Genomic DNA, 16,644 nt, shown 5'->3' with positions numbered 1-16,644 from the left:
AAAACTTAAAACTATTTAAAAGCACATGAAGAATAAGAAAGTAAGTACAGTGGTGCCTCGCTTAACGAATGCCCTGCTTAACGAAATTTCCGCTTAACGAAAGGATTTTTTCGAGTGGAGGTTGCCTCGCTAGACGAATTCGTTTTATGAAAAATTCATCTAGCGAATCGCGGTTTCCCATAGGAATGCATTGAAATTCAATTAATGCGTTTCTATGGGCAAAAAAAAAAATCAAAAAAAATTCAATGCATTCCTATGGGATTCGCTTGACGAATTTTTCGTTATAAGAAAAGACCCGTGGAATGAATTAAATTCGTCTAGCGAGGCACCACTGTACAACATCCACCCTCAGAAGACCTAGCCACAACAGGCAGTTGGTGGCCAAATGCCTATCTCAAGAAATAAGTGTCTGCCAGTGAAAGGAAAACAAATCCTATATGTGTTTGTGTTTCGTTATGATAACATAAAATGGATAAGAAGGCAGCTGTTAATCCACTCCAACACACTGAATAGACGGGGTCACATTCAGTTGACAGCCTCCAATGATTCATGCCAGGGTAGCTAAGGACAGCGGCAACCTTGTTTCTGATTAATGATTTTCCACGGAGCAGTTGTTGTCCTTAACCTCAATGCCTTGTGTTTGTTTAGTATATAATGTGGCAGCAGGATCTAGGAAACCCTTTGTGACCTGGCGTTTTCATTTCTATGCCTTGAGGAAGGCAACAAGAATTCACGTTACGTGGTATTTGCAGTTTGGCTTCTGTCCATTTCTGACACAGCAGCAAAGCGCTAGGTCCTCTCTCTCAAAATAATATTCACTGCTGTGTGCGCCCCAGTCTCTGAGCAGCGAGAAAATTCAGGGGTGCCAGCGCATTCCTCGCATTTGGTTTCCTTGGAATAAAGGGGACCAGAGATTATAACACATGCTTTTACTTACACATACATCCAGGCTGAGTATAAGTTGGAAGGTCTCACAGCATTAACATTCCAACAAATCTTGCTCTCCGGTTGGGTTTCTAGGAGGAGGGGCGAAAGGCATGGCTTTTGTTTCAGCACAGAGAGCAAGTCAGACCTCTGCGTCTTCCCAGCTAGTCTTCCCAGAGCAGACAAGACTGGTCCTTGGCCTATTGTTCTCTTACATCTGGTATACCTTGATCTACAGCCAGGTGAGGGAGTTAAGGCCTGCCTCATTTTCTGGAAGTGCCACTAAGCTTGTTGTTTCTATGGCAGCACACCCTGTGCTTGGACAACTCTTTTTGTTATGTAAAAAAGAGTCTTAACAGGCTTGTCTTGGGCCATTAGCTTAACAAAGAGATTGTCTTAAATGTAATATTTCCCCCCTAAAACATACAGTATATATTACATTACATTCCTTTACCATTCTCATTCCTTTGCTTATGCAGTGGAACCTTGATTTTCGAGCATCTCTGAAGCTGAACGGTTCAAAACCCGAACAACGAAAACCCGGAAGTGAATGCTTCCATTTTCGAATGCGCTTTGGAAGTTGAACGGCTTCCGAGGCACATTCCACCATTTTCTCAATGGAATTTGCCGACCACCCATTGAGCCTTGGTTGTTGAATGTTTCGGAAGTCGAATGGTTTTCCGGAACAGATTACGTTTGACACCTGAGGTACCACTGTATTTCAAGTCCTGCCTATGATTTCATTTGACTATAGTATTTTCTAAGATAGTCTGAGAAGGGTCTCCATTCCTCAAAAACCGTTTTGTCTCTTATTTTTGCTCTCAATTTTGCCATCTCCACATAGTCCAATAGTTTTAAAGTCAATTCTCTTGTGTTGGAACTTCTTATTTCCATTTCTGCACATACAGAATTCTGGCTGCAGTGGTAGCATACATAAACAATTTAACCAGATTTGTTTTTTTGGGGGGGGGGGGCTCTGCCCCTATTATTCCCAAAAGAAATGCTTCAGACCTTTTGTGAATAACTATTTAAAACATCTTCTTCAATTTCCCAAAGCCTGCTTTTTTTTTACAAGTCCACCACATATGAAAAAATGTCCCTTCAGACCTTTCAAAATTTACTTGATAAAAGTCTTATACATCTTGGTCAGTTTATTAGGTGTTAAATACCACCTGTATATTTTCCTTGAACGTATAACAGACAGTGAATTCCATATCTACTTCCCACAACTTTTCCCAGGCAGCCATATCAATATTATTCCCCAAATCTTTAGCCTGATGTATAATTGCTGACTTAAGCAGTTCGTCTTTCATTTCCCATTCTAATAACATTTTATACATTTTCAAAATCAGCTTTTCTTTACCTTCTAACAGTCTTAATTCATTTTCAGATCATTGTTCTATAAAGCCAAATATCCTATATTTCTTAAATACTGGGTAATTCATTTACTTGGTGATGTTGAAGCCATCATGTCACTGAATCCTGCACTTCTCCAGTAAACCTTAATATATCCCTGTATGTACCCCATTCTGCTTTCAGCATGTTATTCCATTTTCACGACTTTCCCCTAACTTTTAATTTCCCATACATGATATTTGAACTTTCTGGGCAATGCATTTCTATCAAGAATCAAGTCTACTCTCTTGCTGAATTCTCCCCCTGGCATGGGAGTTGTGAGAATGCCGTAGGGGTCCTGAAACATGCATGGCATATGTTCTTGGAAGAATCCAAATTGCTGGCACTCAGCCAGGGGCGGGGATGCTTTGGCCCTCCAGATGTTCCTGGACTACAGAGGCCGTCATCCTTAACCATTGGCCATGCTGGGTAGAGCTGGTGGAAGTTGGTGCCCAACAACATCTGGAGGGACAGAACTCTTCACCTAAACATTGACTCAAGGAGGAGAGTGCTATAATTCAAAAGCCCACTAAGGGGCAGCATAGACTCATCAACATCCAACCAAGACGATCTAAGTGGCTGAACAGAGCTTGCTGCATGCCGAGGTACCTTGGGATACCCTCAAGGTGGGATGTTACTCGGTAACTAAATACAGGTTCATTAACAACACACTGCAGGTTCATCAAGTTGCCTCAGCTATGGCCCTTTCGTGGTTTGTCTAGGGCAATTTGCTTAAGCTCTAAGGTGGTCTGATTACTTCTTCTGAGGCTTTGCTTTTTCTGTTACTTTTTGCTTCTTTTTTGTCTTGATTTTGATTTACTCGTTATTTGCTTTACTATGTATTCATAGTGAGCTACTGTAAAGGCATATGTTGCATTAGTCAGGTGCGGTCTTGCCCTCGGGTATCCTATCCCCCCAAAAAGTGCTCAACGTTTTTGCACAGAGGACCTTGAATTTCGGATGAAGCACAGAGGTCAAACTAGGACAGAGGTTACACATGAACGGTTTGATGAATAAGCAATTAAAGTAGGCTCAATGGAAAGCTGCTTATTTTCAAAAGTATAGCAACCCGCATAATTTATGTCATGTGGCACGAAAATCATGTGAACGAGTGCCAAAAACCGTATCTATAAATCCATCCTGAGATTGTGCATTGTCTCTAGAACTTCTCCATGCAAATCAGCCTGGGAACAACAGCTTACAGATTATTATTTTATTTTTCAGTGGCACCACTCCTTATGAGCTGTTCCCCTTTTTAGCGATGGCTGATGGTTGGGGTGCCTCCCTTCCATAGGTGCACACGGGGAAAGAAGGATGGTTGGACACCAGTTTTGCATAGGCACCTTATCGGTATATCAATCCAGAAGTCTGCAAAAATGACAAGGCACCCTCCAAACCACTGTCCGCAAGTGTTCAGTCAAATGGAGGGCTGTAAGTATGGGACACGGGTGGTGCTGTGGTCTAAAACACAGAGCTAGGGCTTGCTGATTAGAAGGTTGGCAGTTTGAATCCCCGCAATGGGGTGAGCTCTTGTTGCTCTGTCCCTGCTCCTGCCAACCTAGCAGTGCAAGTAGATAAATAGGTACCGCTCCAATGGGAAGGTAAAAGGTGTTTCCGTGTGCTGCTCTGGTTTGCCAGAAGTGGCTTAGTCATGCTGGCCACATGACCCGGAAGCTGTACGCTGGCTTCCTCGGCTAGTAAAGCGAGATGAGCGCCGCAACTCCAGAGTCGTCTGCGACTGGACCTAACAGTCAGGGGTTCCTATACCTTTACCTTTAAGTAGGTACTATGTTGTTGCTGCGAGCCAGACATCTTGGAGAGTGAAGTCAAATGGGCCTTAGAAAGCATTGCTAATAACAAGGCCAGTGGAAGTGATGATATTCCAGCTGAACTATTTAAAATTTTAAAAGATGATGCTGTTAAGGTGCTACACCCAATATGCCAGCAAGTTTGGAAAACTCAGCAATGGCCAGAGGATTGGAGAAGATCAGTCTACATCCCAATTCCAAAGAAGGGCAGTGCCAAAGAATGCTCCAACTACCGCACAATTGCGCTCATTTCACACGCTAGCAAGGTTATGCTTAAAATTCTACAAGGCAGGCTTAGGCAGTATGTGGACCGAGAACTCCCAGAAGTGCAAGCTGGATTTCGAAGGGGCAGAGGAACCAGAGACCAAATAGCAAACATGCGCTGGATTATGGAGAAAGCTAGAGAGTTCCAGAAAAATGTCTACTTCTGCTTCATTGACTATGCAAAAGCCTTTGACTGTGTCGACCACAGCAAACTATGGCAAGTTCTTAAAGAAATGGGAGTGCCTGATCACCTCATCTGTCTCCTGAGAAATCTCTATGTGGGACAAGAAGCTACAGTTAGAACTGGATATGGAACAACTGATTGGTTCAAAATTGGGAAAGGAGTACGACAAGGTTGTATATTGTCTCCCTGCTTATTTAACTTATATGCATAATTCATCATGCGAAAGGCTGGACTAGATGAATCCCAAGCCGGAATTAAGATTGCTGGAAGAAATATCAACAACCTCAGATATGCAGATGACACAACCTTGATGGCAGAAAGTGAGGAGGAATTAAAGAACCTTTTAATGAGGGTGAAAGAGGAGAGCGCAAAATATGGTCTGAAGCTCAACATCAAAAAAACCAAGATCATGGCCACTGGTCCCATCACCTCCTGGCAAATAGAAGGGGAAGAAATGGAGGCAGTGAGAGATTTTACTTTCTTGGGCTCCTTGATCACTGCAGATGGTGGCAGCAGTCACGAAATTAAAAGACGCCTGCTTCTTGGGAGAAAAGCAATGACAAACCTAGACAGCATCTTAAAAAGCAGAGACATCACCTTGCCTACAAAGGTCCGTATAGTTAAAGCTATGGTTTTCCCAGTAGTGATGTATGGAAGTGAGAGCTGGACCATAAAGAAGGCTGATCGCCGAAGAATTGATGCTTTTGAATTATGGTGCTGGAGGAGACTCTTGAGAGTCCCATGGACTGCAAGAAGATCAAACCTATCCATTCTTAAGGAAATCAGCCCTGAGTGCTCACTGGAAGGACAGATCGTGAAGCTGAGGCTACAATACTTTGGCCACCTCATGAGAAGATAAGAATCCTTGGAAAAGACCTTGATGTTGGGAAAGATGGAGGGCACTAGGAGAAGGGGACGACAGAGGACGAGATGGTTGGACAGTGTTCTCGAAGCTACGAACATGAGTTTGACCAAACTGCGGGAGGCAGTGGAAGACAGGAGTGCCTGGCGTGCTATGGTCCATGGGGTCACGAAGAGTCGGACACGACTAAACGACTAAACAACAACAACAACATGTTGTTGCTGCAGCACAAGTTGTTACCAGTTTGCACTTTACACAGTTCCACAAGCCAGCCACCACACCTACACATTGCGCCACAGCAGATGCCCTCAGGTCCCTTGGAAACATGTGTAAGGACAAGTGTGTGTTTCTGGCTGAGCACTCCAGTAGTGGTAGTTAATTTTGTCACACCCATGTGCTCGAGGACCAGCATGTTTGGCAGAGGACCATAATAAGGTGGCTGCTTACATAAGGCAGCTTCTATGTCAGAGATTGTGTCCAGAGACTATGTTCAGTGGCCCTGGACCTCCTCCAGAGTCCGGCACCAATCAGCAGAAGATTTTTTAAAAATGTAGAGTGCTAAAGAGGCACAGGAAATATACAGTAGACAGAGAAAGTAGACTGCATTCCTAGAGCACCAGGAATGGGTACCTTTCTTTCGCAATAAAATTAATTAAAATGGGAGGTAATAAGCTGAATGTATATGTATTAATTCAATTATGCATTTAAGCACCAAACCTGGAAAAAAATAAGAAAAAATCAATAAATAATGAACTGGGAGATGGAATTAGAGGAAGGTTCCATCAGAAATGAACAGCAGTGAAATCAAAAAGGCAAATGAGGGGCAGAGGGGTGAGGCCTTGTGATGAAGGAATGCATAATGCCAAACAGGTAGAATTTTGAGAGGAGGATCAAAACAGAGATAACTGAAGAACTTTGATGTGGAAGGTGCATGCTGCCAGGCAAATTACCATGTAATCAGTTCTGCATTACTGCCAGTTAGTTGAAAGATGGATTTTGACGGTGTGGATGAGACCTTGGTCCCCCCCCCCCCAGTGGTGATTTTGTAGAAGAAAAATCTTAGGGGGAAAGGAAACTGAACAGGCAACAGCAGCAAAACAAACTGCCCAATATCCCAAAATAAAGTTTCCTTAGCAAGCAAGGAAAGTGAATCCTGTGTTAGCACTGCATCTAAAAGCAAGACCAAATAAAAGCTGGCAGCAATCGAAAGGCAGAGGTGGAATACAACAAAAATCAATATGACTTCCCCGTTAGAGCTCTGATGGAAACCCAGCTGTGTCAATCTGATACAAGCACACAGTTTAAAAGTCATGCCCAGAAAACTGCAGGGAAGATTGCCCTATCCTTTGCCTGGCAAGTGGTGGTAGATAAGCACTTCTCACTTCTCAAGCAACATTCACACTAACTCTTAACTTGAAACTACACTTTAAACTCCCAACAATCCTCCCAATTGCTCTATCATGAAAAGCTGCATGGTATTCGGAGCAATAATTATCCCCCACAACGACATGCAAACCAGAACATTAACCAACCATTTCATGGCATCAGATCCTTCCCAATAATGCATGCATACCTCAAGGAAACAACATTTAACTAATAGTGAGGTGAACAGAAAACCTATTGGGCGGTGGAGAGGTGAAAGAGAGATAGAGAGAGTGTTTGTAGGTTATTGTGTGCTTGGGGAGCAGAGGTCTTTCTGTAGACATGGCAAGATAATTTTTTTCTGACACACAGACACACATAGTCATTACACCAAGTTACACTTTTATTAAACAAAAAACAAAAACACAGTACAGACCATCATGCAAAATGTTCGAAGCCTGTGCAGCCCCATGTTGAGTATTCACACAGATGCATGGAAAACATTAGCCATCTGTTTCAACACTTTTCCTTTCCAGAAATCTACCAAAGAGCTTTTAGTAAACAAAAACGAAGAGAAAACTGACTAGTTTTCTAAGACGTGCTTCCTTGCAGCAGAAAAAAAATTCATCTGGGTGGGAATGCTTGAAGGTATGGAATTATTTGGAGAAAGAAATACAGTGATTGCACTACTTAGAGCAGCAATACCAGCCAGGACTGGAGGGGGGTGCAATATGTACCACAAATCTGATTATTAGGAATTATCATCATCATCACCATCATCATCATATTTCTAAATTACATGACAATCCCACAATATGTAACTGTAGATTTAAGATCTCTTCTTCTATGTCCTGCTCTGCATTTATCACCAGTTCCACACCTTCTGGCAGCTTGTTCCAATGTCTGGAACAGGTTGCCTTTAATAGGCAAATATCCTCCTTGGAAATCCCTTCCTAACATTCACTGCATAGTTTCACCAGGCCTCTTGCATTGGTTCGTAGCCACTTTACATTGGGGTCTCTTCCAACTGTACAAATCTATGATTTCACGGGGCACAAATTCCCATGAACAAACCTCAGTGTGAAGAACAACTCCTGGTAGACATCACATGAGGCCTTGGTTTAAAATTGGGGGTATGAAGCTTGCTCACTTTGTTTCTGGAGAGCTATTCAGAAAGGTGTCTCCAAAAATTAACCCATTTATGGCTCCTTCCTAGTAATCTTAAGTGAAAGAAGTTTACAAGTTAAAGTCTTTGGGATTTATTTCAATCTTTCTAAACTGGTCCTTATTACTGGAGCTTGTTTACAGAGATGATGTCTGCTCAAGTTATTAACCTAAGAAATGAAATACAGTACATGGGATTTGCACATCCCAGCTTCGGGCATTGTAGATTTGGTGCATTTCTTTAAAAACTGCTGGCTCCAAATAATTGGGAGCTTTATAATTACCTTTGTACTTTAATCTTTGGTGATGTAAGCAGGCCCTTTGCTGTCATGAAAAAAAGGAGATAAAGACAGTGGGAGGAAAGTCCACATGAAAGGCAAATAGATGCTTGCAACTGGTATTGATGCAAGGTAAGGGTAAAGGTAAAGGACCCCTGGAAGTTAAGTCCAGTCAAAGCCAACTATGGGGTGCGGAATTCATCACTTTTAGGCCAAGGGAGCCAGTGTTTGCCCACATACAGCTTTCCAGGTCATGTGGCCAGCATGACTTAACTGCTTCTGGCACAACGGAACACTGTGACAGAAACCAGAGCACATGGAAACACTGTTTACCTTCCTGCCACAACAGTACCTATTTATCTACTTGCACTGGCCTACTTTCGAACTGCTAGGTTGGCAGGAGCTGGGACAGAGCTATGGGAGCTCACTCTGTTGCAGGGATTTGAACCGCTGGCCTTCTGATCGGCAAGCCCAAGAGGGCTCAGTGGTTTGACCATGGTCACTGCATACACAGAGCTGTCCCACACCAGATGCAATATAGAGGCTTGGAGCTGCAGACGAGGAACTCTGTTTTTCCAAGTTGCCGCCATCATTTTGCCTAAAGTGAAATTTGTACCATATGTGCAAGCTTTTGAGTGGCTAACTGCGGAGGTAGATCAGAGACAGCCAAGGTGGCACCCTCAGATGTATGGACTGCAACTCCCATTATCCATGAACACCAAGCTGCTTACCCATTAGATAGGTAAAAGGTAAAGGGACCCCTGATGGTTAGGTCCAGTCGCAGACGACTTTGGGGTTGTGGCACTCATCTCACTTTAGTGGCCAAGGGAGCCAGCGTACAGCTAGATTTACTGGATTTGACCTGATATTCTCAAGATTCTATTATGATCACCCAGCTACATTATCCAGTGCTTTAATGCATGATTACACAGAGAAGGTCTCTGTCTAGGCTCCACTCACATCCAGCAATTGATGGTGAACAAGGTGAGGCAGCAAAGATCGTACACATTGGGTCTGGTATTTTGCTTTTCTATAATCCAGCCATACAGGCCATGTGGACAGCAGCCTTGGACCTTGCTTTGCTGAGGTGTGCTCAGTTTTATCGGAAATGAGATAAAACCTTATCCTTCATGTTCAGAGAAACACAGCAGAAATCCTAAAATGACCACTGTCAGTAACAAAGCTTCCTTGAAGTTACTAAGGAAGGTTTCTACTATGCTGTCTTAGACATGGCCATACAATCTGCTAAAGAGAGATTCCAACAGCTACAACAATATATACAGTATCAACAACAAATCTACTGAAGATGCACTTAGGGCCTGCAAGAATTTGGAAAAATAATTGATGCACCATGGAAACAAATATATTGATGCTGAAGATCTGTGCTGTGAACTTATAGCAATAGCTCGAAGACTTCCAAAGTCTTTGCCGCCACAAGGAATACTTCTCTTCGTACTACAACAAAAACTCCTGGATAACGTGCCTAACACTTCTGTTGATCTAAGCATCCTTCCCACACTTTCAGTGTCAGTGGCAAGCGGTGAACACAGTTTCTCAAAGCTCAAACTTTTACAAACTTACATATGCTCAACAATGTTGCTAAAGAAACTAGTTGGCTTGGCAACTATATCCGTGAAAAATGCTCAAGCATCAACACTTGACTTGAAGGAACCAGTGGCAAAATTTGCCAAGGAAAAAACATAAGCTAAGTGAGATTTTGATGTGCCTGAAATTGAAACTTAAATTTTAACACCGTAATTCACAAGATTATTCAAAATGATTTGTGTGCTAAAACATTTTCTTTTGTATTTGAGAAGCTAATCAAAGATTGTTGTATTATTTATTGCAATTTAAAATAAATTTGGCAGATTCAAGTTTGGTGCTTTTCATTTTTTTCTGCAAGACGTCTGTTTTTGAAAATTGAAGTGAGTAATTTAGGATGTGTTTGTGCAAGAAGTTACCCTTGCCTAGGGTACAAAAGAGTCTCGTACCAGTTCTGCTTCTGTGCCTCAGTGGTACAGTACCAAAAGTTGCCTTTACATAGTACAAGTTGCATTGCTTTGAAAAGGCCAAATATTCCTGCTAAAGTAATAATCTTAGGTAACTGTCTGAAGGTAGAAATAAGCCCCATTGCAGACACCTCCATACTGGTGCTTTTTTGCAGTTCTGCAACATTTCTTTATTTTTTAAAATTACATTAATATCCCAATTTCAAGGAGATCATGGGGGTTCACGCAGTTCTCCCTTCACTATTTTATCCTCACAACAACCCTGTGAGGCAGGTTAGGATGCTAATGGACCCTAGGTGAGCTTCATGGCAGCAGCACCCCCCCAAGTTTGCTGGTGCAAATGGGTGTGGAAAGCGGGGACCACCACGTGCACAACCCACCGTGAACACGCAATGGAAAGCACAGGCAGCCAAGGGACCCTCGAAGCTGCTGCTGCTTGCTTGCTTGCTGCTGCAACTTTCTCTTTAATACAGAATTGTCTATCTATTGATCGATCGATCGCAGTCTGCACCCCACTTTTTTCTCCAAGGAGCTCAAGGTGCACGGTTCTCCATCTCCACATTTACTACAACACGGCGTGGTCGTTTAGGCTAAGAGAAGATAGCCCAAGTGAGCTTCATGGCAGAGAAGGGATTCAAACCCTGGTCTCCCAGGTGCCTAACCCGGCACTCTAACCACGGCACTACAGTTAGGGAATCTACTGTATATTGCAACATTCAAGATCTGCAACTGGAGGTTGCTAAACTCGCCGCCCCTGCAAGAGAAAGGGGCTGGCAGCCTTGCAGCAGCCCCGGAGCCAAGTGGGCCAAAGGAGCCCCGCGGAGGGGCTGCAAAGATCAAACGTCTCCGCGAAAAGCAGGCGCCGCCGGCTCCCTTTCCCTTGCAAACCCACCGGCTGGCGCGCGCAAGCTGAGCTCTTGGCTCGCGCTGGGAAAGGAGGAGGAGGAGGAGCCTCCGCGCCGCCCTTGGCCCCGCCTCCTCTCTGAAGTCACCCCAGCAGCCCCTCGCCTTTCGCGTGAGGCCGGGGGGCGGGGCGGGCGCGCGGAGCATGGGGAGGCCGGAGCTTGGCTTAAGCTGCAGAGAAAGAGGCGGAGGCGGAGAGAGCGGGAAGCCCAGCACGCCTGGCCGGGGAAGGAGCCGCTACCCGCTCGAGCGCTTGCCGAGCTGACGGAGAGCCGGGATACCCTGGACAGCGCCTCGCCGCGCCTCCTCGCCTTTCCCCTTCTGCAGCCGAGCGCGCCCCGCCGCCTTCCCGCGGCGGCAACATGGTGAGTGAGGGAGTGAAGGGACCAGCCTATTTCTGGCGCGCCGGGAGCGGACAGCCGCGTTTCTCCCGCCGGGAGACGCTAAATCCCTCCGAGGAGGAGGAGGAGGAGGAGGAGGAGGAGGAGAGCGCTCTCTCTCTTGCGCGCTCTCTCCCTCTCCCTCTTCAGCCATGGGGGCTGAGAAAGAAGCCAGGAGACCCCACGGACAAGAGTCGGGCTCTCTCCTCACAGGCGCCCACCCACAGCAGCGCCTTTCCCACCCCAACACCTGCTACAGCCTTCTCTTCTCTGTGCACACTCGCCCTCACGCGCGCCATTCATGCTTTCATCGTAGACGCTTACCAAGCGAAGGATACACACACAGCAGCTCTCTCTCTGCCCACGTACACACACGCAGGTGCACACATTCCGTTCATTCTCGTTCACACATGCTTCCCTGCCCTCACACACCCCCACACACCCTCCTCCTTATTCCTCTGCCTCATCCCCTCATTTTCTCCCACATCATTACCCGCCAGGCACTTTTTCTCACACCTGTACATGACATGCTGCCTCACGCTCCTATGCCCCATTTTCTCACTCTCTCATGCCTACTTTATTCTTTGTCTCACATCTAGAACAAAGCCATCATCATTATTTTTTACACCTTGAGCCTTTTCCTTGCACACAAATGCTTATTCTCTGCAAGATAATGCACCTCGTGCAACATATGTACCACATTTTCTTGATATGCACACTGTTCTCGTTAGCACACCCACACAGTCCTCGCACAGGCAAACACCATCCATTTCTCTCACTGTCTCTCATATATATAGCTCTCTCTCTGTGTGTGTGTCTGTCTATAGGGAACAAATGCTGTGCCTGCATTACTTTCTTCCCCACCCACACCTGACCTCCCCAACTAATGTCTCATCACACACAGAAAGACACATGTTCTTATCTGCATACAGGTGTTTGGATCTGCATACAGATTCACAGTTGTTCATTTCTTGCTCTCAGACCCATTAACAAAAGCACACTGAGGACCTCATGGAAGCCATATTTTAAATACTGGTTTCACCAGCAGAAGACACTGAGCACCCTCCTTCCCCTCCTTTTCTGCCCCACAACTATATATATGCATCCTATGAAGAATCAGGGTGCAGTTTTGTGCATAGCTGCCAAGTTATCCCTTATTTTAAGGGATTTTCCCTTATGCTGAATAGGCTTCCTCGCGAGAAAAGGGAAAACTTGGCAGCTATGAGTTTTGTGTTGCTCTATATATGAAAAGCTCCTCTACTCATGCACACTCTTGCTTCCTATATGTTGCAATCTTATGCAAGTCTACTTGGAAGTAAGTGCCATTAAGTTCAATAGGGCTTACTCTCTGATAAAGGGGTTTGCAGGCTTAATCAGCTGCCCTTGCAGATCTTCTGTCTTTCACATTTGAACAGAAAACATTCATGGTGCCACTATAGTAAGGGTTAAAAGAAGAAGAAACTTTCCTTTTACCTAACTGTTGCAGAAATGGGTGAAGCAGCCCTAACATCAGCTTAGGCAGACCTTGAAGAACTCCAGGAGGAATCCTTGGCTGGCAGTAGTACTTCCAAATTACTCCTTACCCACCTACCCTAGTAGTATGCAAATTAAAGATGAAAGACCAGTTTAAAGGGACATAAAAAACTAAGGTAGACATGTAGGTTCCTAAAAAAAACCCCCCACACAACCATACATAGTGGGGCCATATTTTTATTGGAATCAATCAAAATATCACAAAAGCTTCACACTTTTGTGACATTTTCACTGGTCCCAATAAAAGTATTGCCCAACAGATTTTGCACTTTAAAAGGGAGAACTCTGCTCCTTCCTTCCTGCTACAGATCCAAGTTATTTAGAAAATCCTAGGAAATTCGGATCTAGCTACTAGCTTTGGGAACAAATCTATTTGAATGTAACAAATGTATATTAGAGAAATAGCATTCCAGCTCCACCACCATTCCCTTATTCAGCTTGGTTCTTCATGATGATATTTGGATTAGATCTTTTATGTGAGTGTTCAGATTGTATATGTATTCTGTTGTGGCAAAAATTAAAAACTCATGTTAGGATAACAGCTCAGGGAATGTTTTCAGCCTGTAAGACAAAATGAGGACAATGACATATTTTATTTTATTTTTGGTCAAAATTTGGGTCTTATTGTGTGAAAAGCCCTTAGTTACTATCTGGAAGGTCGGTAAGCAGACCAAAGGACCATTGTAGCCAGATGACAGGTATGTAGCTATTCACTTCTGACAGTAACAAAGCTAAAATGGGACTTGTCCGTCCCTCCCTCCCTCTATCTAAAAAAACACTAAGCTGTACATAATGAGAAAGAAATAATAAGTATTCCAAGACCTGCAATACCTATTATGTTAATGAATGTTGTAACAGTTTACAGTCACATCATAGAAAAAACTGCAATAAGAATAGAAGGAGAAAGGGTGTGTTTGTGATAAAATTCCAATTGTATATAGCTTTATCCCTAATAGATTTCATACCTTTCATAGAATGACATGAAACAAGAGAGAATTAGATATGCTTTGGAAATCCCTTAAAGGTTATTGTATACATTTCTGGCTGTGCCAATTCCAAGAAACAAACCCAGTTCTGCACTGTTGATAGCTTTAAACAGGTACTCTCCTGGGTTCAAATCTTTCTTAACTAAGGCAGGTTTTGCAAGTGAGGGGCTACAGATGAATGAAAAATGCAATCTTGCTGGGTGGTTTTTGTGCCTGTAATTATTTTTTTAAAAAAAAACAAACCTGCCAAGCTTACACCTTTTGAAATGTAAGAACATTTGAAATGTAAGAGCATGAAATGTAAGGGTGATCCACAAAGGGGATTGTAAGCCTCATGTTAGTCCTGTTAGTTGGGCCTGTCAGTCATCTCAATGAATATACAGATGAGAAAACGAAGGTTCAAGGTGGCTCAGTAGCTAACCCAATTATCAGTAATGTGTCCGTGTGTGTGTTTGTAGTTACACCATTGAGCCTGTGTCCCAGAGGATCACAAGAACTGCACTAATGATAAGATGAAGTTAATGATGTATGATATAATGAACAAACTGGGAATCAGGTCACATATAGGTGCTACTGAGTTTTTATTCTAACACTAAACCTGAAACCTTTGGCTTGCACCACTTACTCTGAACTCTCCATACACCCAAGTAGTTTTGGGAAATTAGATTTTGGACAGCATAAATATATTCCATACTTGTGATTTATCCTGACAGTGTTTTATGTGTTTTATAGAATCATAAAGTTGGAAGGTAATATGTGCCAATTTCTCCTGCCCATGGAAGGAACTCATTGCATCCAAAGCATATTCAGAAATGGCAGCATGGCTTTTTGTTTGCAGTTGTTTTTTTAAGTCAGTAACTTATTGGAGAAAAACAATGCAGGGAATGAGATGGACACACTTTTTACACAGAGACATGTGTAGTTGAACTACAATGAAATGACAAAAGAGACTCTTAGTGATCACAGTTATGTCATGGAAAGCAGCTTCACAGGTTGCAAAGTTCTACAAACCTGGAAACACGTATAAGGACAAATTCTCTTGGCCATCTTGCATGCTGATCATAAACTCATCATTTGGAAGCAAGTGCAATTCATTGAAATGGCAGTGATGCCCAAGGTCAAGGTGCCAGTATCTGTGTTTTATTTGGGAAGTCATTAGTTTGAAAGTTGTATACAGTTTCTGTAGTAAACATGTGTATCATTTGATATAGCCATGCAAAGCATTTGTGAGAATCAGGATACAATGTTTCACCCCACTTAACAATGAGAATCATTTTGAAGACACCAGGATGTTTGTTTGTTTTGCTGTTTATGGAATATACCTCCCATATTAACCAGCATTCTCAGCCTCATTCTGAGCCAGGAGCCTAATTTGCCCCAGGATCTCCAGTTAAAACTGGATTATCTCAGGTAGACAGGTGTGGAAATACATCGGAAAGCTTCTGTCGGTAAGAAGAGACCCTGCTGAGCCAGATGGGCCAGTAGAGGCAATGGAGCAGATTTTGGAATTACTGGGGAGCTGCAGGGGGGGGGAGAATAGGCAGGAGAATCTCATTTATGCAAATTGAATTTTTGTTGTGCAGGCAGGCTGACACCATTGGAAGTCACCCCAAATGCTAGACTTCAGGAACCACCACTGTTTTCTGCAGCAATTGCAAACTGTGGAACACCCCAGACATGCCATGAGCATTGCCTATCTCTGGCAAAAGTGACTGATGATAACCACCAGTATCGGTTTGTCTAGTGACAAAGGACAAATTCACACCACAAGTCCCCCCCCCCCACTGTGCAGCGATTCTTCATAGGATGGGGTCGTCAGATGTTGCCTTCTAGGGGTCCCTATCTGGCTTTCAGGATTGTCCCCAGGACACACCAGGCCAGACACTCGATTGGCTCTGTTTCATGCCTTCCCTGAGTGCCCCTGCCTTGCTGGAATGTGACCTTGAATTGTGACAATGCCTCTTGCTTGCCTGGTTAGAGAGAGGGTGGAGAAGCCTCTTAATTTTGTGTGCTTTTGCCTGCTGCATAACGGTAAGAGTTGCATCCATTGCTCTGGCCCTGCTCGCCACTGGCACGAACATTGTGCATGAATGAATACAACCCTCACACTGAAAAATGCTCCCCACCCCAACATCAGAACCTACCTTATATGAGTTCAAGCCATTCAACCATTTAGCTCAGTATGATCAACACTAACTACGGTAGTAGCAAGTCTGTAGGGTTTCAGGTAGGCATTCTTCCCAGCCTTACCTGGAATCTTCATGGAGTTTGCCATATGTTCAGTTCCTTCAGCAAGTGTCATAAACCAATGTCCTCTTTGCGACCATATAACAACTTTTTTTCTCCTTTTTCTTTTGGTCTGGCATAATACCTGGAGGTGTGGATAAATGATTTGTGGAGGCCTAAAGCTTAGTTTGTGGGGGGCACGCTCTAGCTCCTTTTTATTTTGCAGATACATTGGCAAGATGAGAGCCTAGAGCCCTTGACAGTGTACTGTGCCAAAATTAGGCACTGAATTGGATGCGACACTGGGGTGTATCAAAAAGAACAACCTCCTGGAGATGTGGGTATATAATCTGGTGTTGTTGTTGT

General features: G+C 43.7%; 1 protein-coding gene across 1 annotated transcript in view; it reads left to right on the top strand.

Annotated features, from left to right (window-relative positions):
• Nucleotides 1-11,328: 11,328 nt before the first annotated feature.
• ELOVL2 (ELOVL fatty acid elongase 2) overlaps nt 11,329-16,644 on the top strand; it is a 45,308-nt gene continuing 39,992 nt past the window's right edge. The window contains exon 1 of the mRNA XM_035126179.3: nt 11,329-11,518. Within this exon, the coding sequence (XP_034982070.1) occupies nt 11,516-11,518 (3 nt within the window). The 5' untranslated portion in view covers nt 11,329-11,515. The remainder of the gene's footprint in view (nt 11,519-16,644) is intronic.

This window comes from Zootoca vivipara, chromosome 8 (assembly GCF_965207765.1).
Source record: "Zootoca vivipara chromosome 8, rZooViv2.hap1.1, whole genome shotgun sequence".
Taxonomy (NCBI): domain Eukaryota; kingdom Metazoa; phylum Chordata; class Lepidosauria; order Squamata; family Lacertidae; genus Zootoca; species Zootoca vivipara.
This window is presented reverse-complemented; position numbering and strand designations above follow the sequence as displayed.